A 27431-nucleotide genomic window follows, 5' to 3' on the forward strand; every position below is an offset into this window, starting at 1 on the left:
TCTCTGACAGAAAAGAATTTAAAAAGGAGGAAGCCATGAGATAAAAAGTACTAGAAAGCACCCAAGGGTTCCTCCCCTAAAAGAAGTATCTCCAACATGGATATCCATAGGTTCTTAGATGGCCTTATGTAGCAGAGGGTAAAAAGCAGGTGTGAGTGTTGTTTGGTGATGGTATAGGATTGTTTGTTGCCGACAGAGCCTGACATCACTCAAAAAGTCTGAGGAAGAAGGGGGCAACAGAAATCTACCTACTTCTCTTTCCTTACTTACTTTTTCCTATTTTTTTTAGTACTTACTCTTTCCTATTTTTTAAAGAGTGGTTTTTAATTATCTTTGTAAGAAGTTAATCATGGAGAATTAACAAAGAGACTATTCAAAATTTATCACTGTAAAAAACTGAAATTAACCTAAAATTCAACAATAAAGTATCATAAAGATAACTGCTATAGACCCGAAATCCTATAGACCTGAAAGTTAACAGGTATAAGCAAATAACAGATGTTAGGAAAATTGGTCACTGAATGAAATAAATAGCCTGTTTGCTATACTTTTCCAAGGCAATAAAATATTACTATGCTCCAGATAAATCTCAGGAAAATTATCATTTAAGAACACCATTCTATAATTCAAGAATTACAGTGATCCAATTATATCTAATATATTATCTGTACATTAAAAAAAATAAAATATGATGTGCTGAACTGGTACAGGCTTTGCACTTTATAAAATACTTTCCCAAAAATCAGGTCATCTGACTCACATAACAATTAAGCGAAAAAGGTACGGTAAACATCCATTCATATACCAAGCACATGCTGAAGGCTGACAACAATAAATAAGAGTTCCTTACCCTTCAGGAAGTCACAGGCCAAGAAAGAAAAAAAAAAAAAAAAACGAACAAATAACACTGCAGTATGATAAATGATGTTCAAGGTTCAATGGAAGTACTAAGGACTGGGTGTCTAAATCAGTTTGTCCAGTGGTAAAGAGGTTCTTATTTTATAGAGGAAGAAACTAAGACTCAGAAAAGCTCCGTGACTAGACTTTACAGCAGGTATATCCAAGGTCAGGTTTGAATCCATGTTTTTGCTTCCTAATCCAGTAATCTTTTTACTACATTAGACTCACTGCTCTCTGAAGTGTGACAGCTGCTTTATACTCCGTGAGAGATGGCCTCTGTTGGCGAAAAATTTTCCTTTCCCTGTACCCTCTCCAGTGTTTCTGGATAATCAATGCTGATTTCTCTTCTATTTCCCGATTATGTTTTTCCACCTGACCTAGAAAGATGACACACACTATTACAACATACTCAACTACTATGCTTTCTCAAGTTCTGGAATCAGGACAATGATAATAACAACAATCTTACGGTCTTTTTATTTGTTTCTTTAAATATTGTTCATTAATTTCCCCAATTTTATTATTTTACAGTAGTTCTAACATAGTAGGAAAAAAAACTCCAAAAGCTTTCTCAGATTATGTCGCTTCTTTTAGAGAAAAGATTCATATAATTTTTTTGTGGCAAAGTAATGAGAAAAGGGTTAATATTAATAATCCAATAGTAAGAATATTTAGAAAAAAGAATCCCAAGTACATAGTAGGAATTCAATCCATACCACGAGAGGGAAAAGGCAAAATGTGTGTATGTATTAACTACTCTGTGTACTTCTAAATTTCTCTTATCTACAGATGACTTTTTTTTTTCTTTCTCAGACTCGTTGTACGTGAGAAAGAGAAAGAACTCTAGGGCGTCTCACAGATGGGAAATTGAGTGGATTGTTGGTGCCATTATCTGAGAAGGGGAATACAGGGAGAGGAAATTGGTGGGGGAAGTGGGGAGATAATGACTAGTTTTAGGATGCCTGTGGATATCTAAGTAAAGCTATCCAATAGAGAACTGGCTACAGAGCTGTGCAGTCCAATATAGTTGACACTAACCACAAATAGCTACTTTAAATAAAGCGAAATTAAAGATTCATGTGCTTGCATGCACTAACCATATTTCAAGTACTCAATGGTCATGTCTAGCCAGTGGGAATCATATTAAACAGTGCAAATAAAGAACATTTCATTTTGTAAAAAGGTTTATTAGGAAGTGCTGGTTTAGAGCTTGGGAGGGTGAAGATGCAAACAAGATTTGAATGTTCACTCAGATGGTAGTTGAAGCTATAGTTACGGATAAGATACTGCAGAAAGAGCAACATGAGAGTGAGGAGTAAAGATGGAACACTATGAAACATTTATATTTAAGGGAAAAAATGAGAAATAAGAGGGTAGTGGAGAACACTGGGAGTGAGTGGTAGGAGGGGAAGGGGAAGAACAAAAACAATCTTAAAACCATTCCAATTCCCAGACTGTAATATTAATCTCAGTTTAGTGTATCAAAGATGGTAAGATGTCACAAGGTTTATACTGGTGTATGAGTAAAGTTCAGGTGCCAGAATGTAGCAATATTCAAACTCCTTACTTAGGGTCAAGGGGATTCTTTCTCTATGTCTCTGAAAGCTATCTTTAAAGCTATCACATATTTTTATGTTTCACTAATTTATCGAAGATACGAAAACTAGTTGAGAGACTGCTCATCATCAATAATAGGCCTTAATCAGAAAAAATAGTAACTTTTTTTTTTGACTCGAGATTTAACAAGGTTTACCTGGAAAAGGGAGAAACAGGGAAACAGTCCAAATTAAAAGAAAAAAAAAATCGGGTAGCGGGAAATCTGGCTTATTAAAAGATGCTTTAAATATTTTTACACTTAGAAAATTGACATTGCCACGCACCTGGATGAACTATTTCAAGCATACTCAGCCGTAATTCTCGGGACAGTCTCATGGCTCTCTGTCTTTGAATGTGCAACTGTAATCTGCGATCCTCTTCTTCCTTCTGCCTTTTTAGTTTTAGTAAGATCTTGCTTCGTTTAGATCTGTGACAGAAACAGTAAGTACCTTATACGTAATTTTTCATAAATGATGCACCCATTTAAGAAGTATATGAAAAAATGTTTAACCTCACTAGTAATTATATATATGCAGCCTTGTTACAACTGTAACAAGTTGAAAACAATAGGGAACTGGATAAATTACTGGCTCATTCACTGAACAGGATTCTATGAATAAAAAAATAAAAAATTCAAAATTTTCCAAATTCAGCAACTTGGGAAAAGACCCAAATCGAATGTCAAGTAAAAATAAAATCAGGATATAGAAAACATTCCAAATTGTGTTAAAAATACATATTACATATATTAAAAAAAAAATTTCAATAGCAATTTTAACTGCATGAAATGATTATGAATGATTTTTATTTTCTTCATGTTTACCTATTTCTCAATTATTGACTAATAACATTTATTATTAGAACCAATTATGAAATTTTCATGTGGCCACAAATACTTAATTAGTATTTGTATATTATCTGCTTTTATTCACCAAAATTTGTCCTTAGCCATTTCTGTCCAGTTTGCTTCCTATATCACTGTGCAAGGAGATCACAAATATTAATCTATAATAAATATACTCAAAATGCTTCCAGATACCCACAGAAAGAGAAATCAAAAAAGGATTAAGAAGAGAAGAATACATTATTTATTTTACTTCTATAGACTTAATTTGCTTGTGCCTCACTCAAAAGCATTTGTTCTTAGATTCTTTTTCCAGAAATGAGGTACCTTGGCTATAGCTTTGTAGACAGGCAGACTTCAAAATGGTATAGTTATTGAGAGTTATAATGGTTTTTAATTCAGTTGCTCTTGGAAAAGGAAAAACAAGCATAAAGCAATTTAAAAATCTCTTAAAACAAGAGGAAAACTCACAAAATTATTCTGATAAAATTTTTTGTGTGTGATTTTTGCTTATTTTCTTAGTATTCCCTAACTGCTACCAATTACAACTTAAGGGTTTTTTTCTAGTTGTACACTTTGTCAAGAGTCAAAGGTCTGTTTCAAAATGCCTTTCTTATTACCCTATTAAGAAAGGTAGAGAAGACCTCAAGTTCATGTGTACCAAAAGGAGAAGGGGTTCTAGAGAGGATGTAGGGTTAGCTAAACAGTTTCTAAGTGTCTTTTCCTCTTTCCAAAATTTGGAAATGAAGTAAGGGGTCTTTACGTTCTCAAACAATGCTGATGTAAACTTGCCTCTCCTATAGAACTCTCCCTGCAAAATTGTGGGTTGTATACAGCATATAAGTAAGGACATTTTGCCCTTTACCTACTTATGGAGGATAAAAGAGAACAACTGTCCCTAAACAAAATCTCCTTTTAAACTGTCTAATTGTTTATAGATTATCATGTTTAACATTGCATTATCATTATTTTAAATTTACTATTAGTATGAGAAACCTAGTAATCACTAAAACTGAATTGCTAGGACATTTAATCTGTCAGAAAACTGTGTCTGGGTAAAAGCTTAAGCATACAGGCTATAGAATATGGCAAAAATGAAAAGATTATGGTGTGTGCAGTAGAAGTAAAACACAGAAGTATAGTAGAAAAGTGAGGTTCAGTGATTGAAATGACAAATGATAAATATTTGTTTCTGGATTCACATGCTTTATTCATGTTTGAAAACATTTATTAGGAATTAATGTGATTTTGAATTTGAATGTTTTCCTCCCACTTAGGAACATTCTAGTTAGTTACTAGTAGCTACTTACTCTGTAGTTCTAGTTAGGAGTTCCTTTAATCACTAAAAAATTTGAGTACTCATTTAACTGGTTTCTTTGTAAGAAAGAATAGGCATTTGACCATCTGGCAACTGTACTGCACTTCTATAAATGAAATGACTGATCAGATATATTTGCAAGATAATTTATATAAGTACATTCCATGATCTACATTTAATCAACATGAATCTTTACCATCAAAGAGTGACCAAACGATCTACTGCCAAAATATCAGGAATTCTCTAGGAATTCCTCTTTTGCAGAATAGTAAGTATGAACTAGGGGAACACCATAAGAGTTCATGGCCAAAATAGTTGATGGGCTCTGTTCATTAACTCAACAAATATTTATAAAGAGTGATTGCTGTCTGCTTGATACTGCAACTCAGGCGAACAGAGAATAGATAATATTTCTGCCCTTCAGAAGCTCAATTTCAAGAAGTTGAAAGGTAGCAGAATATGCTACTTTGGCATAAAGATTAATTTTGAGCAGGCAAATGAGAGAGAGGCAAATGAGAATCTGCCAGTGCAGAAAGAGTCTTCCCAGAGCATACTTTATCAAACTAAAAGCAAAAGCCTCTCAGAAATGAAGACTGCTATAAATCCCCCCTCCCAAAGAAGTTTTATGGCCATGAAGAAGATGGAAAGTTGGTGCCAAGATGGATCTAGACAAATAACCCACATATGCTATTAGTTTTCCAAATATATTTACCTTCCCATAATTTCCTGATGTTGGAAGCCTAAAACCCCTTTTGTTTTTACCTGTCACCTCTCTATGAATTTATTATTCTTTGTTAAGATGCTACCCAAGCCCAAACCACTCACTGGAGTTACTCATTATGTGAGGTTTCTTCTGCAGGATGTGTACTGCACACATTAATAAACTGTTTTTCTCTTGTTAATCTGTTTTGTTTTCCTTTTTTGTCAGTCTAATTTTCAGAGCCCCAGGGAATGAACCTAAGATAGGTAGAGGAAACATTTTTTTCTTCCCCTACAAAGTGAAACAAGTATAATTAAGACACCAAAATATTGGGGCCTGGGTGGCTTAGTTGGTTAAGCGTCCAACTTCAGCTCAAGTCATGATCTCCCTGTCCGTGAGTTCGAGCCCCGCGTCAGGCTCTGTTCTGACAGCTCAGAGCATGGAGCCTGCTTCAGATTCTGTGTCTCCCTCTCTCTCTGCCCTTCCCCCGCTCACACTGTGTCTCTCTCACTCTCAAAAATGAATAAATGTTAAAAAAAAATTTAAAAAAAAAACAAAGACACCAAAATGTCAGCACTATGATAAAGGTAGGTAGGTTGTGTGGTTTCCCAAAGATAACTGGTGCAGCTATTAGCTGCTTCAGAAAACCTTGCTGAGGAAAAGAGCACTTAACATTAAATAAAGTTTCTGACCATAAAAAATGATTCAGTAAAAAAGAAACCCCCAAGTGGTGAGAGGATGGGCAAAATGGGTGAAGGGGAGTGGGAAGTACAGGCTTCTAGTTATGGAATAAGTAACTAATAGAGATGAAAGGTACAGACAGCATAGGGAATACAGTTAATGGTATTGTAATAGCCTGTGTGGTAACAGATGGTGGCTACACTTGTGGTGAGCACAAGTGGTGGCTACACTCTAAGTATAGAGTGATTTTATCACTACACTGTATACCTGAAACTAATAATCACACTTCAGTTTAAAAAAAAAAAAAAGACAGTTCAAAAGGCATCTAACACAATATAAAAAAGAAAAAAAGAAAAGAAACCCCTAAGAAGGCACATCAATAAGGGTATGACTACACAAGAGTGCCTCTTGCTGGAATTTAAAAAGCTCTGATGAATCTGGGTCCATAATCATGAGTGGTGGGCAGTTCCTTCCTCCCCAAAAAAACATGGGAGGGAAAAATTACCCTGAGATAATGACCTGACCACAAAGAGACAGAAATAACCTTTGCAGAAAGCTCAGTCATAAAGGAAGCAAGAAAAATTTGCATAAATTATTTCAACTAGTAAAAGAGGAAAGGTACTAAAGCCTGAACAAACTTGAAATTAAAAAATTAAATAAAACCCAAAGGTTAAAACTATACTTCAATCTGTTCTAAGACTTCAAACTCAAAATACTGGAAAAAAACAAACTGTTTATAACATGAGATTTAAATAATTTTGGCTTCACAGCTAATTTCTTTTAACGGAAATAGTTATAACTGGACTGGTTTTGTTACATAAAGCAATGCAGTTTCTATTTTAAAATAGTGTAACATTAATTAGAATCCAGGGGTGCCTGGGTGGCTCAGTCGGTAAAGCGTCCAGCTTCAGCTCAGGTCATGATCTTGTAGTTCGTGGGTTCCAGCCCTGCATCCGGCTCTGTGCTGACAGCTAGGAGCCTGGAACCTGCTTCGGATTCTGTGTCTCCCCCTCTCTCTGCCCCTCCCCTCCTCATGCTCTGTTGCTCTCTCTCTCTCAAGAGTAAATAAACATTAAAAAAAAAGAATCTATAACTATACTTTTAAGTGAACAGAATCGGCAATCCTGGGGTACTTTTAAATATAGATTTTTATATTACAAGAAAAAGTAGATGGGCAAATTTGACAACTATTGTGAGACTAAACATTAAAGGTCTGAATCCATGTTATGGGAGTACCTTTAAATGTAAGAGGGCAGAGAGCTGAGAATGATAGCAAGTAGAATTCATAAGTAATAAATACTCTGAGTTCACCACAGAAGGCAAGGCTATGCCAAGAACATCTCAGATTCTTGAAGAGAATAATATACATTGTGACTCTCAAAATATTCATCATTACCCATATTTATTTGACCAAAGAAATATTTTTAAAAATGTTTTTAAAGAAATTCATTGTAGGATACATAGTAAACCATGAGCAATGCTGGAATGGATTATAATTGCCTCTCACAAGTACTATTCACTATTCATTTAATATATCTGTTTGTCTAACTAGATTTGTAAATCTGCAATGGCAAAAAATGTGCCATATGTAGTTCCCCGCTATCATTTTTTTAAGTTCCAGGTAATATGCTAAAAAAAAACAAACACCGTTTATATTATTTTAATCTTGGGAGGTACACAATTATCGTCATTATATAGATGGAGAATTTGAGGATGAAAGAGGTTGGGCAACTTGTCCAGGGTCTTTTAGCCCATAAATTGCTGAGGTGGAATACAAAATCAAGTCTGTTTAACTCTTCCAATACCTAGCATGGCCTCTGGCATATATTAGGCAATTGAAACATGTTTAAAAAATTCATGTTAAAAAAAAACTCATGCCCAATATTAATAATCTATCTTTAACTCTTCTCTAAAGGAAATTTTCATCAATGATTTAAATCTAAATTTTAGCTCACTATTTAAAAAAAAATTTGTAACTGAGAAATGCAGCTGTAGTTATTAAAAGACTAGTTTTAGTTCTCTTAAAAAACTGACTTCTGGAATATGCAAGTTTCACTTTAGTAAATGAAAATTTAGCTTTAAGTCTAAGGCTACATGAAAATCACCTTTGAGATAGCTCTATTTCATCACAAATGACTAGGAGCTAAGTCATTTACGTGTGTGTGTGTGTGTGTGTGTGTGTGTGTGTGTGTGTGTGTTATTCTTTCCATTGGCTCTAAGAATCTGGATGGGTCAGTCATAAATAATATGCTGTCAGTATTTTCACTTTTGGTCCACTTGAAACAAGGATGAATGACAAACTGTCATATCTAAATGACAATACCTATCTGTGCCATATTTACTGATAAAACTCAAGTGAACATACTAAAACCATTATGAACTCATACATGTTTTTACCATAATTACATATGAACAATTAAGGCACTTTTTTACTTCAAGGGTTAAATAAAATAATTGACTATCACTGCCTCTCTCTGTAGGCTTGGCCCACAAAAAATGTCTTATCAAGTGAGTAAGACTATATATTTGGTCCATCAGATTTTTGTCTTTCATTATGTCCTTTGCTTTGAAAGTACGTCTAGTTACTGGAGTGCTGGTACTCAGAAATGTGTTTTCAGAACAAGAATGAAAGCAATAGTAAAAGAAACAGCTGGAGGAGCAAGTTGGTGGAGCAGGAGTATCCTGAGTTCATCTCCTTCCCCAGAAAATAAGGCTACAACTAAATACAGAGCAACTCTCTCTGAGAACAACCTAAAGATTAGCTATTCCACAGATAAAGATATAAAGACAAAGCACATGGAGAAAAGTAGGAGAGACGGAGATGAGATCTGGTGCAGTGACCCACAGGGGGAGAGATGCCACAGGTATAGAGGTCTTCCCTATGCAGCAAGGGTTTCAAACCCGACATCAGGCTACCTTGCCCTGGAGATGTTCATCCAGAGAAGTGCCCATAAATTTCTGGCTTTGAAAATCAGTGGAGCATAATTCTGGGACAGCAGAGAGGCTATAGGAAACAAAGACTGTATTCTTAAAGGTCTCATGCACAAACTTACTTGCTCTGAGACCCAGCACAGAGGCAGCAGTTTGAAAACTGCCTCAGCTATATGTAAAGGAAAGCTGAATGATTTCCTGACTGATTTTAGGGTATGTGCTGGAGGACCAGGGATGTGTAAGAACTTTCTCTGGGAATGGAAGTACTGGTGGGTTCCATTTCTGATACTCTCCCATCTACTCTGTTAGCATCACATACCACTCCCCAGCGTTGCCCTGTGGACTCACCACACCAACTGGCAGGTGGCATTGGCTGCGACTAGCACCTCATAAAAGCATGTTCTGCCTCACTGCATCCAGTGGAAAGCAATGGCCTGGACTGGAGCCCACCCAAACTGGCTGGTAGGGGGAGCTGTAGACAGCCCGACCCACCAGTGTGCCCACAACAGTTGCAGCCCAATCAAAAGGAAAGTGCATGAAGTCAACACAGGGGACACCCCTGTTGCACTTAGTTTTGTTGACCTGGAGAGGACTGTGCTTCTGGCCCCTCCAGGACACCTTCTACATAACGCTACTCTTTGAAGACCAACAATTGATCTACCTAATACATAGAAACAAACACAGAAAGTCAGGCAAAATGAGGAGACAGAGGAATATGGTACAAATGAAAAAACAAGACAAAACTTCAGAAGAAGAACTACACAAAAAGTGTGATCTACCATATAAAGAGTTCAAAGTAATTATCATAAAGATGCTCATCAAACTTGGGAGAAGAATGGATGAACACAGTGAGAATTTCAACAAAGAGATAGAAAATATAAAAAAGAACTAATCAGAGCTAAAGAATGAAATAAATGAAACGAAAAATAAGTTAGAAGGAAATCAACAGCAGATTAGATAATGCAGAAAAACCAAAGAGCAATCTGGAAGACCATGTAGTAGAAACCAGCAAAAAGACTGAAGAACTTGAAAAAATTAGAATAGTTTAAAAGACTTCTGGGACAACATCAAATGTACTAACATTTGCATATTAGGGGTCTTGGAAGAAGAGTAAGAGAAAGGGGTACGAAACTTATTTGAAGAAATAGTAGCTGAAAACTCCCTAACCTGGGGAAGGAAACATACATCCATGTTCAAGAAGCACAGAAACTCCCAACAAGATTAACCCAAAAAAGTTAATACCAAGAAACACAATAATTAACATGTCAAAAATTTAGGAGAGAATCTTAAAATCATCAAGAGATAAGAAACTAGTTATGTAATAAGGGAATGTCCACAAGGCTGATATTTAGCAGCAACTTTGCAGGCCAGAGGGGAGTTGAATGATATATTCAAAGTTCTGAAAGGAAAAACCTACAACCAAGAGTACCCAGCAATATTATCATTCAAAATAGAAGGAGATATAGAGTTCCCCAGACAAACACAAGTTAAAGGAGCTCATCACCACAAAAACCAGCCTTACGAGAAATATTAAAAGGGACTTCTTTAAGCAGTTAAAGGCCATAACTAGAAGAAATTTATGAAAAGAAAAAAATCTCACTAGTAAAAGCAAACATATAGTAAAGACAGTAGATGAACCACTTATAAAGCTAGTATGAAAGCTAAAAGATAAAATAGTCAAGTGTATCTACAATAATTAGTTAAGAGACACTAAAATAAAGAGTAAAATATGATGTCAAAAACATGGTGGTGGGAGAGTGTTTTAGAATGTGTTCAAACTTAAGTGACCATTAACTTAATATAGACTGCCATAATTGAGCATTATATGCGAACCTCATGGTAACCACAAACCCAAAATCTGTAACAGCTACACAAAAAATAAAGACAGCCAAGCATACCACTAAAAGTCATCAAATCACAGAAAAGAAAACAAGAGAAGAAAAAAACAACCACAAAAACAATGAACAAAATGAACAAAATGGCAATAAGTACACACCTGTTATAATTACTTTAAATGTAAATGGACTAATGTCCAATCAAAAGACACAGCATGATTAAATGGATAAAAAAGAAGACCCATCTACATGCTGCCTACGAGACTCATTTCAGACCTAAAAACACATACAGGCTGAAAATAAAGGGATGGAAAGAAGATATCTCATGCAAATGAAGTGAAAAGAAAGCTGAAGTAGCAATACATATATCAGACAAAACAGACTTTATAACAAAGACCATGAGACAAATAAGGGCATTACATAATGATGAAGAAATCAATACAGGAGGATTTAACAGTTGTAAACGTATATATTTTTTCACCTAATATGTTACATATATAAATATATGCACCTAATATAGACACACCTAAATATTTAAAGCAAATTATTAACAAATGTAAAAGGAGAAACTGACAGTAATACATAATAGCAGGGACTTTAATAACCCATTTATGTCACTGAATAGATCATCAAGACAGAAAATCAATAAGGAAAAAGTGGTCTTAAACGACACTTTAGACCAGATGGATTTATATACACAGAACATTCCATCCAAAACCAGCAAACTACACATTCTTTTTAAGTGCACATGGAACATTCTTGAGGATAAATCACAGGTTAAACAACAAAACAAGTCTCAACAAATTTAAGACTGAAATCATATTATCTCTTCCAACCACAATGGTATAAAACTAGAAATCAATTACAAGAAAAAAAAACTGGAACAAACACAAACACGTGGAGGCTAAACAACATGCTATTAAATAAACAATGGGTCAACAAAGAAATAAAAGAGGAAATAAAACATTACATTGAGACAAATAAAAATGGAAACACAACATTCCGAAATCTATAGGATTCAGCAAAAGTAGTTCCAAGAGGAAAGTTTATAGCAATACAGGCCTACCTAAAAAAAAAAAAAAAAATCTAAAACCTAATCTTAAACCTAAAACAACTAGAAAAAGAAAAAGCCCACAGCTAATAGAAGAAAAAAATAATGAAGACCAGAGCAGAAATAAATTAAATTAAAAAAAAAAGATCAATGAAACTAAGAACTGATTCTTCAAAAATATAAGCAAAATAAACCTTTAGCCAAATTCATCAAGAAAAAAAGAGAGGGCCCAAATAAATAAAATCAGATGAAAGAGAGGTTACAACTAACACCATAGAAGTACAAAGGATTATAAGAAACTACTTGGAAAATTACATGCCAACAAATTAGACAACATAGAACCCACAAAAAATGAAATATACAATCTTACAAGAGTGAATCAAGAAGAAGCAAAATCTTAACAGACCAATTACTAGTAATGATATCAAATCAATTATCAACAAAGCTTCCAACAAACACAAGTCCAGGATCAGTGGCTTCCCAGGTGAATTCTACCAAACATTTAGAGTTAGTATCTACTCTTCTCAAACTACTCCAAAAAATTTAAGAGAAAGGAACGCTTCAAAATTCATTCTACAAGGCCAGCATTACCTTGATACCAAAACTAGACAAAGACACTAAAAAGAAAAGAAAAGGAAAAAAAATAAAATTATAGGCCAATAACCCTGATAAACATAGATAGATGCAAAATTCCTCAATAAAATATTAGCAAATGGCATTCAATGATGCATTAAAAGGATCATACATCATGATCAAGTGGGATTTATTCCAGGGATGCAAGGATGGTTCAATATCCACAAATCAATCCATATGATATACCATATTAACAAAGGGAAAAAATCATATGATAATCTCAACACTTGTAGATAAAGCATCTGACAAATCCAATAAGCCATTACGGTAAAAACTCCCAATGAAGTATGTTCAGAGGGAAGATACCTCAAAATAATACAGGACATATATGACAAACCCATAGCTAACATCATATTCAATGGTGAAAAACAGAGCTTCTCCTCTAAGATCAGGAACAAGACATGGATTCCACCCTTGCCACTTTTATTGATCATAGTTCTGGAAGTCCTAGTCATAGCAATCAGACAAGAAAAAGAGATACAAGGCATCCAAACTGGGAAGTAAGAAGAAAACCATCACTGTTTCCAAATGATGTAATACTATATATAGAAAATCCTAATGATTCCACCAAAAAACTATTAGAATAAATTAATTCATTAAATTTGTAGGTTAAAAAATTAATTGACAGACATCTGTTATATTTCCATATGCTAATAATGAAGTAGCAGAAAGAGAAATTAAGAAAACAATCCCATTTACAATTGTATCAAAATAATAAAATATCTAGTAATGAATTTAACCAAGGAGGTGAAAGACCTGTATTCTGAAAACTATAAGACACTGATGAAAGAAACTGATGATGGCACAAGTAGAAAGATATACTGTGCTCATGGATTAGAAAAATTAATATTAAAATGTCCATACTACTCAAAGTAATCTACAGCTTCAATGCAGTCTCTATCTACATTGGCATTTTTCACAGAACTAGTACAAATGAATCCTAAAAGTTGTATGGAACAACAAAAGACCCTGGATAGCCAAAGTAATCTTGAAAAAGAACAACAAAGCTGGAGGTATCACGTTCCCAGATTTCAAATTATAGTACAAAGCCCTAGTATTTAAAACAGTATGGTGCTGGCACAAAAACATGTAGACCAGTGAAAAAGAATAGAGAGTTCAGAAATAAACCCAAACTCCTATGGTCAGTTATCTGTGACAAAGGAGGCAAGAATATACAATGACAGTCTCTTCAACAAATGGTGGCTGGGAAAATTGGACAACTACATGCAAATGAATGAAACTAAACCACTTTCTTATATAAAAATACTCTAAATGTATTAAAGACCTAAATGTAAGACATGAAACCATAAAACTCCTAAAGCAAAACACTGGCAATAAACTCTTGGACATCAGTGTTGGCAATTTTTTTTTTTGGATCTGTCTCCTCAGAAAACAAGAGGAAAAATAAACTATTGTGACTGTGTCAAACTAAAAAGCTTTTATACAGTGATATAATACCAACAAAACAAAAAGCAACCTATGAATGGGGAAGATTATCTGCAAATGATATATCTGATAAGGGGTTAATATCCAAAATATATAAAGAACTCATGCAACTCAAAACCAAAAATCGCCCCTAAAAAATTCAGTTAAAAAATGGGTAGAGACCCTGAATACACATTTTTCCAAGGAACACATACAGATGGCCAAAAGACACATGGAAAAATACTCAACATCACTAATCATCAGGGAAATGCAAATCAAAACCACAATGAGGTATTACCTTACACTTGTCAGAGTGGCTAGTGTAAAAAGACAAGAAATAACAAGTATTGGCAAGGATATGAAAGAAAAGGGAAACCTAGTGCATGGGGGTCAAAATGTATATTGGTGTAGCCACTATAGAAAACAGTATGGAAGTTCCTAAAAAAATTAAAAATAGAAATACCTTATAATCCAGCAAATATATTTATGTGTATTTATCCAAAGAAAATGAAAATATGAATTCAAAAAGATATGCACCCCATCTTCACTCCAGCATTATTTACAATAGCCAAGATATGGAAGCAACATAAGTGTCCATGAATTAGACGGATAAAGAAGATGTGGTATATAAAATAAATACAATGGAATATTACTCAGCCATAAAAACGAATGGAATCTTACCATTTGTGATAACATCGATGGTTCTAGAGGGAATTATGCTAAGTGAAATTAAGTCAGAGAAAATAAAATTCCATATGATTCTACAGTTATATGTAGCATCTAAAAAACAAAGTAAATAAAACAAAGAGATCTATAAAAACAGATATAAATTGGTTGTTGCCAGAGAGGGGAGACAGGCAGGGGGATGGATAAAATAAATGAAAAGAGGCATAAGCTTCCAGTTATTAAATAAATAAGTCAAAAGGATGTAAAGTATAGCATACGGAATATAGTCAATAATATTGTAATACATTTGTGTGATGACAGTTGATAACTAGACTTATCATGATGATCATTTTACAATGTATATAAATGTCGAATCACTTTGTATAATTGACACTTATGTAATATTGTATGTGAACTATCCTTTAATTAAAAAAAAAGAGTAAAAGAAACATACTAGAAAAATTGAGGGGAAAAAAACACCTTAAGTTTTCACTCAGCTATAGTGTAAAAAGATATATCTATCCTCTGAGATCATCATGCCTCACCAGAACTTTTTACCTGAAACTCCTCTGCAAAGTAATCACAGCAGATGGAAGCTTCTTTAACCTCTTTCTAGTTTGGAAACCCTTCCAATAAGCTTGAATCAAGCAAGCTGCTTGATGTAGTTTCTGAAATTAAAGGCCAGAATTAATATAGAGACATTTCTAGGAAAATCTTGTTTAGAAGTTTACCTCTCAAAATATCAGGCCTGGGCAAGTATTAATCTCTACCTCTAATAAACTGGGGAGGAGGCAATTTCATAGGACAAGGACAGGTAAGGTCTAAGAATATTAAACCCGACCTGCCAAAAGAGGTACATACACTAGGTTCTCAGGCAGTATCTAGAATGTGTTCAAGATACAGTCTGATTATCTCTGGATTCTCCTTAATTAATCTCACTTCTACTCTTTTTATAAAGATTTCATAGTTCTGATTTTTAATGCTTTCCCCTCTGCTTGACTTCTTATGCCTGACCTCATTTATTCAAGCATTCAAGGGTATGAATAACTCTTTGAACAGGCTAAAAAAGAAAAAAGGCTCTAAGGTTAAAAATCGGGTCCACAGAAACCCCTTACCCTATCAAACTACAGCTGCTCTGAATATTTGAGGAGATAAGTAAAGAATGGGGGAGAGACAGCAAATAAAAAATTCAAGAAGCTACCACTCTCCAGTATTTTGAAACTAAAATGTTTACTGACATGTTAGCAAATACACAAGTTATTTTTTTAGAATTTATTACCTGTTCTTCTACTTCCTGATAGACCTTTGGGGTTAAAAGGGCAATGAGCTGTCCAAGTTCTTGACTAAACTCTGTCCCAGGCTCCTGCTTATTTCGTAGACTTCTGAGTCCTGAAATGGAATAACAAAGGTACATATAAAATAAAATATGATTTGCTATCTAATCAGGATTAATTTGAGGTTAAAAAGTCTGGTTTAGAAAGAAATGAATACAACAGTAAGATTAATTACATGATTTTTTTTTTCCTTTTCTCAAAGACTTCTAGATTGAAGTCTTTAGGATATTTCTCTGTCCTAAGAGATTTTATGTGATCACTTGTAATATCTGATGCAAAGGCTGTCTCCTCAGTATCTTAAGTGGAATCATTGTGGTAAATCAAAGAGGAGAGATACAGAATTTTTTACCTGTTTCAACATAAATACCTTAAGCTGAAACACTTTTAAAAATAAATAGCATACTGAGTAAATGACTATACTGTGGAAGCATTTAAACAGGTTACTAGTCATTCTTAAAGAAAGCTATTTATTAAATAAAAATATACAGTATTGTAGTAATTTGGGGCAAATCAATAGGTTACTGAGCAATTATTATAGAAGTGCTATAAATACTGCATTTTCATTCCAAAATAAAACACAGAAGTAGTATAAGCTATAAAGTAAGTACTATTTGTAAGCATGTTGAAATGATGTATTGTAGTATTCACTGTAAATAAAGTAAAATGCCCTTGGTGTATATAATTGGGGAGGCCACTATACAGATCTGACCATGTCTTTATACTCTCTTCAAAACTCAAGCTCTCAGCGGTATTAATAATTGTAAAATAGCTTTTTTTCTAATTTATTTTTTTTTAATTTTATTTATTCTCAAATTAGTTAACATACAGTGTAGTCTTGGCTTCAGGAGTAGAATCCAGTGATTGATCACTTAACATGCTCACTCAATGCTCATCCCAACTATTGCCCTCCTTAATGCCCTTCACCCATTTTCTCCACTCCCATCTACCCTCAGTTTGTTTTCTGTATTTAAGAGTCTCTTATGGTTTGCCTCCCTCTCTGTTTAATAACTGTAAAATATCTTGAGGAAACTGAGTAAGTGCTACTATTGAGAAAATAAAGGGAGATGAATTGTTAAGGTGAAATTCCTTTATAATGAACTCTATTAGACATTCACATTTCTATAGAATAAATCAAATTACAAAATTTAAAAATGACTATTTGGCACAATATCAACTGGAGAATACTATTACTGGCACTTTCTTTCCATCTTTATTCCTATAACAAAATAATTACAATGTTCACAGTAATGACTGATGGAAGGTAAGCTACTAAATAGTGCTTTCCAAATCATCAAGCATGATTAGAAGGCCACTGTAACAGTCTGGATATTAAAAGCATAATTTAATGTTGTAATCTTTAAAAATTTCCATATAATATGGCCCTGTATTAGTGAGTACATTCAGAACTAGAAACCTATTTCCTGACCATGCTGAATAAGAAAATATAGTGTAATGAATTCATGGCCCCGGGTTGCAAAGAAATAAAACAAACCTAACAGAACTTTGCTTGGCAATTAAAAACAAAACCAAAAACACCATCATCTGTGGGATTCTGGATAAATTACCTAATTTTTTCATGGCTCTGCTTCCATTGCTATAAAATGAGGATATCTCTTGGGGTGCCTGGGTGGCTCAGTCGATTGAGTGTCTGACTTCGGCTCAGGTCATGATCTCACAGTTCGTGAGTTCGAGCTCCACGTCGGGCTCCGTGCTGACAGCTCGGAGCCTGGAGCCTGCTTCAGATTCTGTGTCTCCCTCTCTCTCTGCCCCTCCCTTGCTCATGGTCTGTCTCTCTCTCTCTCAAAAATAAATAAACATTTAAAAAAAATTTTTTTTAATGAGGATATCTCACAGGGTTTTTAAATATTTTAATGTAGAATAAGGTATACAGAACTATAACTGACATAGTAAATTTTCAATTAAATGAAAGCTATTATATGGGAGTGGCATTGTGCTGAGCCTTTCCTCCTCCAAATTTCTGACTTTTTATTCATATATAATTTTGGATGTGAGGAAGACTTTTTGTTTGCTTTGAGAAAAAGCAGTGAAAGACCTGAAGAGTATTATAAATTGATGTAAAGATCAAAAGGGCTGTCAATCTCTCAAGCATAGCTCTATTTTCTCCAGTAAAGTTAATCTTATTAAGGTCACCAGTCTTTTTGGTCATTATTTTACTATACTACATAGTATATTCAATACACAACTTTTTTTGTCAGAGAAGTATCCATTGTAACCTCATCAACAAAGTACCATAAGCCATCTGTTGAGACACAAAGACAGCTTGATTACATAAAGACTTTTTCCTGAATTGGTATCTGTTGTAATAGGGTTTTATCTACACACACCAGTTATTGAGTTTTTTAAAGTACAAGAATTTTAGTGATTCAACACTTCCATACAACACTCAATGCTCATCACAAGCATACTTCTTAATCCCCAACACTATTTAACCACTAAATTGTACACATGAAATTAATATTACACTGCATAACAACTGGAATTTAAATAAAACCTTAAAAAATACAGAAATTTTGTAAACCATCAATAAAAATTTCTTTTTGAGAATCTCAAGAAAATAAAGAATATATGCACTACCTTTGTAGCAGGCACTTAGTCTCAGTAAAATCAAAATTTCCTGATGGGTTTCAGTCATCAGCAGTAGAAGCTTTGCAGCAGTACTTCTTATCACAGAGCTAGAAGTTGATAAAAGCTTGAAAACAACTTCGTCTAAAATTGAATGTAGTGTTTTTCCTTCTATCCGGAGTAAATCACCCCTAATAGAACAAAATAAAAAGATAAAGAATGTAACATTACTAATGGATGTATAGGTATCATAAAAATTAAACATAAAAGTTTTAGCAACTTTATGACTGTGGCCAAATGCAAGAAAATAACCCAGTTTTTAAACATAGAGCTTAGTTCCACAAATGTATCACATTAAATCAATTATTATTTATTGAATTCCTACTGTGTGCAAGGCACCATGCTCGGTAAAACAGGGAATACAAAGCAGCTGAATGCCCTCTCTGAAAAACCTACAATCAAATTGCAGAGGAAAGATAAACGCGCAAAATATTACATAAATGATTTAAAAACTTAAAAGCAACAATAAGAGGAAAATCACAAGACAGTACATGGTTCATTGCCTAACGATGTGAGAAAAATCCTATAGGAATTCAATTATCATGGACTTAATATAGGAGGAATTTATCTTTCCTTAGGTATTTCCTTCATTACATGAACAATTATCTTCTTGTAGTACTTACGTGATGAAAACTTATCTGAAACTTGGAAACAGCCAAAAGAAATAACTGGGTATCTTTCACTCACCTGCCCTTAAGGAGTATGTGATTTTCTAGGGGTGTGTACCTTTGCTTGACTATGTGTTTACTATTGATTAGGATATTTTGCAATTCTGTAAGCTAACCTTGATAAGCTAACCTTACAAAAAACGAGTAACAGTGATTCTTATCTGAGAGCAATGCAAACAGATTCTTAATCAACAATACAAATGGATTTGTCCAGTAGAAAAAGTAACTGTAATGGTTACTATCTACTGTTTTATAAGACATCAATTAGGTTTTTTAGCTATTAGCAAATTCATTTCTACATTCCTTTGACAAACCCCTCTTTAAATCTCCCTTCCTCAAGATTCCTCAAAAAATTAAAAATAGAACTACCCTACGACCAAGCAATTGAATTACTAGATATTTATCCAAGGGGTACAGGTATGCTGTTTTGAAGGGACACATGCACCCCAATGTTTATAGCAGCACTATCAACAATAGCCAAACTATGGAAAGAGCCCAAATGTCCATTGATGGATGGATGGATAAAGAAGATGTGGTGTATGTATACACACACACACACACACACACACACACACACAATGGTGTATTACTTGTCAACCAAAAAGAATGAAATCTTGTCATTTGCAGCTATGTGGATGGAACTAGAGGGTATTATGCTAAGCGAAATTAGAGAAAGACAAATATTATGACTTCACTCATATGAGGACTTTAAGACACAGAACAGATGAACATAAGGGAAGGGAAGCAAAAATAATATAAAAACAGGGTGGGGGACAAAACGGAAGAGACTCTTATTAAATATGGAGAACAAACAGAGGGTTGCTGGAGGGGTTGTAGGAGGGGGGATGGGCTAAATGGGTAAGGGGCATTAAGGAATCTACTCCTGAAATCATTGTTGCACTATACACTAACTTGGATATAAATTAAAAAAATAAAATAAAATAAAATAAATCTCCCTTCCTCAAATTCTCCTTTGAACCTATAAACATCTTACTGGTTCCTTCATTAATAAATAAGTTGAATAAAATCTTTTTGACACATTTCGCTAGCAATATAATGATAGGGAACATACCCATTGTGCCACAAAGTTTCCTTATGTTTCATTGTCATACCCCAACTCCTTCATCTCCCTGTTAGCCTATCCCTTGACAACCACTAATCAACTTTCTGTCACTAAAATTAGTTTATGTTTTCTAGAATTTTATACAAATGGAATCATACAGTATGTCTTTTTTTTGGCCCAGCTTCTTTCACTCAGCACAATTATTTTAATATTCATCTGTATTATCTCATGTATGAATAGTTCATTCTCTTTCTTTGCTGAGTAGTAGTCTATTGTATGGATATACCTATAGTTAATTCACCTGTAATGGACATTTGCATTGTTTCTAGTCATTGGCTATTACAGATAAAACTGCTATTAACACTTGTGTACAAGTCTTTGTATGGACATATGCTTTCATTTTTCTCAGGCAAATACCTAGTAGTGGAATGGATGGAAAATATGGTAGGTACATGCTTACTAAGAAAATGACAAACTATTTTCTAAAGTAACTGTACTATTATATTACTCCCGCTAGCAGGGTTGATTCCTCCATATTTTTGTCAACATTTGAATCAGTAAGTGTTTTAAATTTTAGTCATTTAACAAGTGTAGAGTCGTATCTCTCTAATGACTAGTGTTGCTGAACATCTTTTCATGTGCTTATTTGCCACCCATGTTATCTGTTTGTTCTCTATTTTGAAGAGTGTCTTATGTTTTTGTCCCCCTCCCTGTTTTTATATTATTTTTGCTTCCCTTCCCTTATGTTCATCTGTTCTGTGTCTTAAAATCCTTGTATGAGTGAAGTCATATTTGTCTGTCTCTGACTAATTTCGCTTAGCATAATACCCTCTAGTTCCATCCACATAGCTGCAAATGACAAGATTTCACTCTTTTTGATTGCCAAGTAATACTCCATTGTGTGTGTGTGTGTGTGTGTGTGTGTGTGTGTGTGTGTGTGTGTACACACCACATCTTCTTTATCCATCCATCCATCAATGGACATTTGGGCTCTTTCCATAGTTTGGCTATTGTTGATAGTGCTGCTATAAACACTGGGGTGCACGTGTCCCTTCAAAACAGCATACCTGTACCCCTTGGATAAATACCTAGTAATGTAATTGCTGGGTCGTAGGGTAATTCTATTTTTAAATTTTTGAGGAATCTCCATCCTGTTTTCCAGAGTGCCTGCACCATTTTGCTCATTTTTCAAACTGGGCCTTTTTTAAATTTTGAGAGTTTGTATATATTCCAGATACAAATACTTAAGATACATGCTTTTCAAATATTTTTTGCCAGTCTGTTTTGTCTTTTTCATTTTCTTAAATAGTGTCTTCTGAAGAGCAGATTTTTAAAATTTTTGATGAAGTCTAAACTAATCAATTTCTTCTTTCATGGATTTTACTTTTGTTGTCATATCTAACAATTTAAGAAATTTTATGCAAACCAAGGTCATAATGGCTTTCTACTATTTTCTTCAAGAACTTTTGTAGTTTATATTTTGCATTTATGTCTATTATCCATTTTGAATTAATTTTTGTATTGGTTAAGAGGTATAGATCAAAATTCTTCTCTTTAAATATCAATAGCTAATTGTTCCATCACACTTTAAAAAACTATCCTTTTCACCTTAAATGGCCTTTACACCTGTTTTGAAAATCAATTGTTCATGTATGTGTTAAGTCTATTTCTGGATTCTATTCTGTTACATAGATATATTTACATAGATATAGATATACATAGATATATTTGTATATATTTGCATTAGCACCTCATTGTTTTAATTATGTTAGCTTTATAAAGCCTTAAAATTGGGTAGTGTTAGCTCTCCAACTTTGTTCATTTTCAAAGTTGGTTAGGCTATTTTATATTTTAGGTTCTTTGGTTTTCATATGAATTGTAGAAATCAGTTTGTCAATTTCTACAAAAATTAGATTTTGAGTGGGATTGCATTTAAAGTCTTTTAAGTTAAATTCAATTAAATTTGGAGAGAATTTGAATCTTAATATTGTACCACTCATCTATTTACATAGCGTATCTTTCCATTTATTTACATATTCCTTAATTCCTCTCAGCAGTGTTAAGTTTTAAGTCTTTCCCATTTCTTTTCAGATTTAACCCAACACATTTCATATTTTTATGCTATTTTAAGTTGCAATATCTTAAAATTTTAATTTCTGAGTATTAATTGAAGGATATAAAACTTCAATTTATATTTTTATACTGATTTTACATCCTACTACCCTTGCTACAATCACTAATTTTAGTGGCTTCTTTGTACAGTCTATTGACTTTTCTACATAGATGACAATGTCATTTCCAAATACAGAGAGCTTTGTTTCTTCCTGTCTGTACAAATAACTTTTCCTTTCCTTGCTTGACTGTAAAAGATAGAAACTCCCATACAATGTTGAAGAGAAGTGATTGGAGAGGAGATCCTTATCTTGTCCGTGATCATTTAGGGAAAGCATTTAGCATTTTACCATTAAGTATTTCCTAGATAACTTTCATCAGGCTCACAAAGTTCTATCTTCTACTAGTACCGTGTTGTTTTTCTTTTTGAAAAATCAGGAACGGATAACGGATTTTTCAAATGTTTTTTCTGTATCTACTGATACGATGATATATTTTTCCTTTTTTGTTTTGTTAATAGGATGAATTATATTGCTTGACTTTAGAATATTACTCTAGCCATGAATTCCTGGGATAAATCCAACTTATTCAAAATTTATTAACTTTTTAATATATTATTGGGTTTCAATATATTATAATGTCTTTTGTTTGGTATCAAGTAATTCTGATCCCATATTATGAGTTGGAAACTATTTCTCCTCTTCAATATTCTGGAAGAGTTTGTTCAGGATTATTTCATTAAATGTTTATGAGAATTATCAGTGAAAAAGCTGTCCAATCCTGAAGTTTTCTTTGTGGGAAGTGTTTTAGCCACAAAATCAATTTCTTCATACTTATAGGCTATTCAGATTATCTATCACTTCTTTTTTTGTTGTTGTTGTTGCTTCTGGAGCAAGTTTTAGTAGTATGTGTCTTTCAAAGAACTTGTCCATTTTACCTTAATAAGCATAAAGTTGTTCACATTATTTCCTTATAGTACTTTTCATGTCTATTGACTTTATTGTGTTGTCTCCTAATTCCTGATATTGGTAAGTCGTATTCTTTTTTTTCCCCGAACAGTCTTGTTTCAGACTTATCAATTTCATTGATCATCTCAAAGAACCAGCATATGGTTTCATTGATCTTCTACACTGTTGTTACTATTTTACTGATTTCTGCTTTGATCTTTATCATTTTTTTTACGATTATATTTTTTTAAGTAATCTCTACATCCAACATGGGGCTTAAACTCACAACCCTGAGATCAAAAGTTGCATACTCCACCAAGCCAGCCACGTGTCCCTATCATTTTCTTTCTTCTGCTGGAACTTAATTCCCTCCTCTTAGTTTCCTAAAGTGGAAGGTGAAGTCAATAATCTGACACTTTTCTTCTTTTCTAATACAGGTATCCCCAACATTTCAAAAGTTTGCATTATACCCCTTGACTGCTATGAAATACCTACATTAGTACTTGTTTTTTCCTAACTAAAAGAAACTTGAAGGTTGCTTTTACCAAAAAAAAAGGGGGGGAGGAGCATGTTTTGCAGCAAGCTGTTATAGAGGCAGTGCACATCCCAAAAAGCCAGAGTGGCACCAAGAAGCTCCTTCCCTGGAATCTGCACTCAGTATTTCAGCATCAAGCTGCCATCACTTTGAACTGTCTGTGAGAATCTGTGCTGTACCTCAATTTATTCTGTGCAACCTTTAGCAAGATATGTCCTAAGTTATCAGAAAAACGTGGGAGGTTATTTTTGGGGTCTTAAATGCACAACATTTTTTCCCACATAAATTAACAGTAATTGTTTCTTTGCTTTATGCCATTTTGGCTTAGGAAACGTTTTATATGAATGCTTTACTTTCAGATAGTAGGGGAAACCTATGTTGGTATTAAGTGGTATAAATTTTCCCATTAGGTACGCTTTAATTTAGATTCATCCCAGAAATTGGGATATGGTGTTTTAATTTCCATTTATTTAAAAATACCTTCTAAGTTAATTTTTTTTCTTGGTCCTTTGGGTTATTTAGACATGCATTATTTTCCCCACATTTGGGGATTTTTCAGAGGTCTTCTTGGTATTAATTTCTAGTTTAATTCCACTGAAGTTAGAGAACATACTTTGTATGACTTAAGTCCTTTCACGTTTATTGAAACCTATTTTATGGCCCCCAAATGGCCTCTCTAGGTAAATGTTCATTTGCATTTGAAAATAATGTGCATTCTGGTCTTCTTTGGTAGAATGTTCTAAAAATTTCAATCAAGTTGGTTGATATTGTTCAAATCTTCTGTAGTTATAATTTTTACCTACTTATTCTACCAATTATCAAGAAAGGGGTTTAGACATCTTCCACTTTACCTGTAGTTTTGTCAATTTCACCTTTCAAATCTATCAATTTTTTCTTTGTATCTTGAATCTCTGCTGCTAGGTCAATAAACATGTTTTCCTGATGAACGGATTCTTTATTATGAAATAACCATCACTGGGAATATTCTTTTTTCTGAAACTTACTTTTTCTGATATTAATATAGGTATTCCAGCTTTCTTTTTACCAGGGATAGCATAGTATATCTTTTTTCATCCTTTCACTTTTAATCTATTTGTGTGTTTTTATATAATTTTTATTTATTTCTTTGAGAGAGAGAGAGCATGCACACAAGTTGGGGACAGGGAAAGAGAGAATCTTAAGCAGGCTCCACACCCAGCATGGAGCCAGACCTGGGGCTCAATCCCACGATGCTGGGATCATGACCTTATCTGAAACCAGAGTTGAATGTTCAACCAACTGAGCCACCCAGGAACCCCTGTTTTTGTATTTAAGGTACATTTCTGGAAGACTGCATGTATTGGTTCCTACTTTTTCATCCAACCTGTCAAGCTGTTCCTTGTAACTGAGGGTTTCTAGCCATTTGTACCTAATACAGTATAGGTTTACATCTGTTATTTGGTGACTACTTGTTCCGTTGTCCTTTACTTGCCTTTTTCTTTTTAATGCCTTACTTTGGAGGAAGTATTGCTTTATGATTTTTTACTGCCTATCTTGGCTTATTAGCTATAACTCCTTGTCTTGTTATTTTATTGATTGCATTAGGGTTCATAGCATATATCTTCAACAGAGTCTAACTTCAAGTGATATACTACCAACCTTAATTGATATACTACTTCATGTACAGGTTTCTCCCACTATCAGAAACTAGAGTGTTCTTATGAAACCTTTTATAAGCTAAAATGGCATAAAGAGAAGAAGCAATTACCATTTTGTAGAAGTGAAAACTGTCTTTGAATTTCTTTTGGTTAGCAAAAACAGGTACTAATGTACGTCTTTCGTAAAAGCAAAGAGGCATAAAGCAAACTTTCAGATAGCCTGAAACCTATTTATAGTGTAAGAGTTTATAACAGACTTCCATTCCTTTCCTCCCAGCCTTTATGTTATTGTTGTAATACGTTTTACTAATACATGTTACAAACCCTCAAATACATTTTATTTTTGTATAAACAAATGTTATTATATTACATATATCATTATAATGCGAAAAATAATCTTTTATAGTTACTTCTATGATTACTATTTCTGATATTCTTCAATACTTGGTGTAGATCTTTCCTCTGGTTGAAGGACTTCCTTAAACATTTCTTGTACTGTGTGTGGGTCTGCTGGTGATTTCTGAAAAAGCATTTTGTCTTTGTTTTTGAAACATATTTCCACTGGATATAAAATTCTAGGTTTGACAGCTGTTTTCTTTCAGTGTTTTAAGGATGCTGTCTTCGTATTGTTTCTGATGAGAAAGTTACTGTCATTCTTATCTTCATTCCTGTGTGTAACATCTTTTTTCCTCTGGTTGCCTTTAAGATTTTCTCTTTATCACTCGCTTTAATAAAAAAAAATATTTATTTTTGACAGAGAGAGAGAGAAAGAGAGAGAAAGAGAGACAGAGATAGAGAGAGAGAGAGAACAAGAACATGAACAGGGGAGGGGCAGAGAGAGAGGGAGACACAGAATCCAAAGCAGGCTCCAGGCTCTGAGCTGTCAGCACACAGCCCAATGTGGGGCATGAACCCACAAGCCGTAAGATCATGACCTGAGCCAAAGTCGGAAACTTAACTGACTGAGCCACCCAGGCGTCCCTCTAATGCTTTGATCTCAATGTACCTTGGTGTCATATTTTACTGTCCTTGGAGTTTGATGAGAATTTTGAATTTGTAAGATTATTATAGTAGTCAATGAATTTGGAAAATTTTTAGACATGGTTTCTTCAAATATTTTCTTCTAACTCTACTACTTCCTTTATATACTCTAATTATGCCTACATCAGCTCTACAGTTCACTGAGGTGTTTTTCTTTCTTTATTCCTTTTGTTATTTTGGATGGTTTCCACTGCTATGTCTTCAAGTTCATTAATCTGCAATGTTAATCTGCTATGAATCCTATCTTGTGTATTTTTCATATTGAGTTTGTAGTTTTCATATCTAGAAGTTCACTCTGGGATTTGTATCATATAGGTCTCTATTAAACTTTTTTAAAACATGGAATATAGTTAACTATCCTAACTATCCCATAACTATCCTGATGTCCTTGTCTATTAATTCTAACATATATGTCAGTCTTCATCAATTGATTCTTCTCATTATTGGTCCTGTTTTCCTCCATGTTTACATGCCAGGTACTTGTATGAATTTTATCTTGTTGGGTGCCAGGTATTTGTGCATTCCTAAAAATATTTTTGAGTTTTCTTCTGTTTAGAGATTTTCAGGTTCCATATGCAAATCATATGCAACCAACGATTTAGTGAAATTAGTATCAGATTGGTAATACTTCTGACCAAAACTAAAAGATCAGTAACATTTTATAAAACCAAGTCACCTATAATCTGTGGTATATTCTATAGCACATTTATGATTGTAGATCCTACCTGAACATCTTTAGTAGAAACTGTAAGATATTATCACTTTGTATTATTACAAAAGGGAGACGAAAAAAAGAAATCAAAGATGCTATGACAGCACAGGTGGGATTTTCTCATCCCTTCAAAATCAAATCAAAACACGACCATTTCTG

The 27431-nt window shown here is 33.9% G+C and overlaps 1 protein-coding gene across 8 annotated transcripts in view; it reads right to left on the reverse strand.

The window, feature by feature from the left end:
• The window catches only part of IQCB1 (IQ motif containing B1), a 63069-nt gene that overhangs the window by 16273 nt on the left and 19365 nt on the right, over window positions 1–27431 (reverse strand). For all 8 annotated transcript variants that reach the window (XM_015078232.3, XM_015078222.3, XM_015078226.3 and 5 more), the window contains 5 exons: window positions 18510–18688; window positions 15860–15969; window positions 15139–15248; window positions 2781–2923; window positions 1129–1277 (listed from right to left, as the gene is read on the reverse strand). In XM_015078232.3, the coding sequence (XP_014933718.3) occupies window positions 1129–1277; window positions 2781–2923; window positions 15139–15248; window positions 15860–15969; window positions 18510–18688 (691 nt within the window). The remainder of the gene's footprint in view (window positions 1–1128; window positions 1278–2780; window positions 2924–15138; window positions 15249–15859; window positions 15970–18509; window positions 18689–27431) is intronic.

Source organism: Acinonyx jubatus, chromosome C2 (genome assembly GCF_027475565.1).
Source record: "Acinonyx jubatus isolate Ajub_Pintada_27869175 chromosome C2, VMU_Ajub_asm_v1.0, whole genome shotgun sequence".
NCBI lineage: Eukaryota > Metazoa > Chordata > Mammalia > Carnivora > Felidae > Acinonyx > Acinonyx jubatus.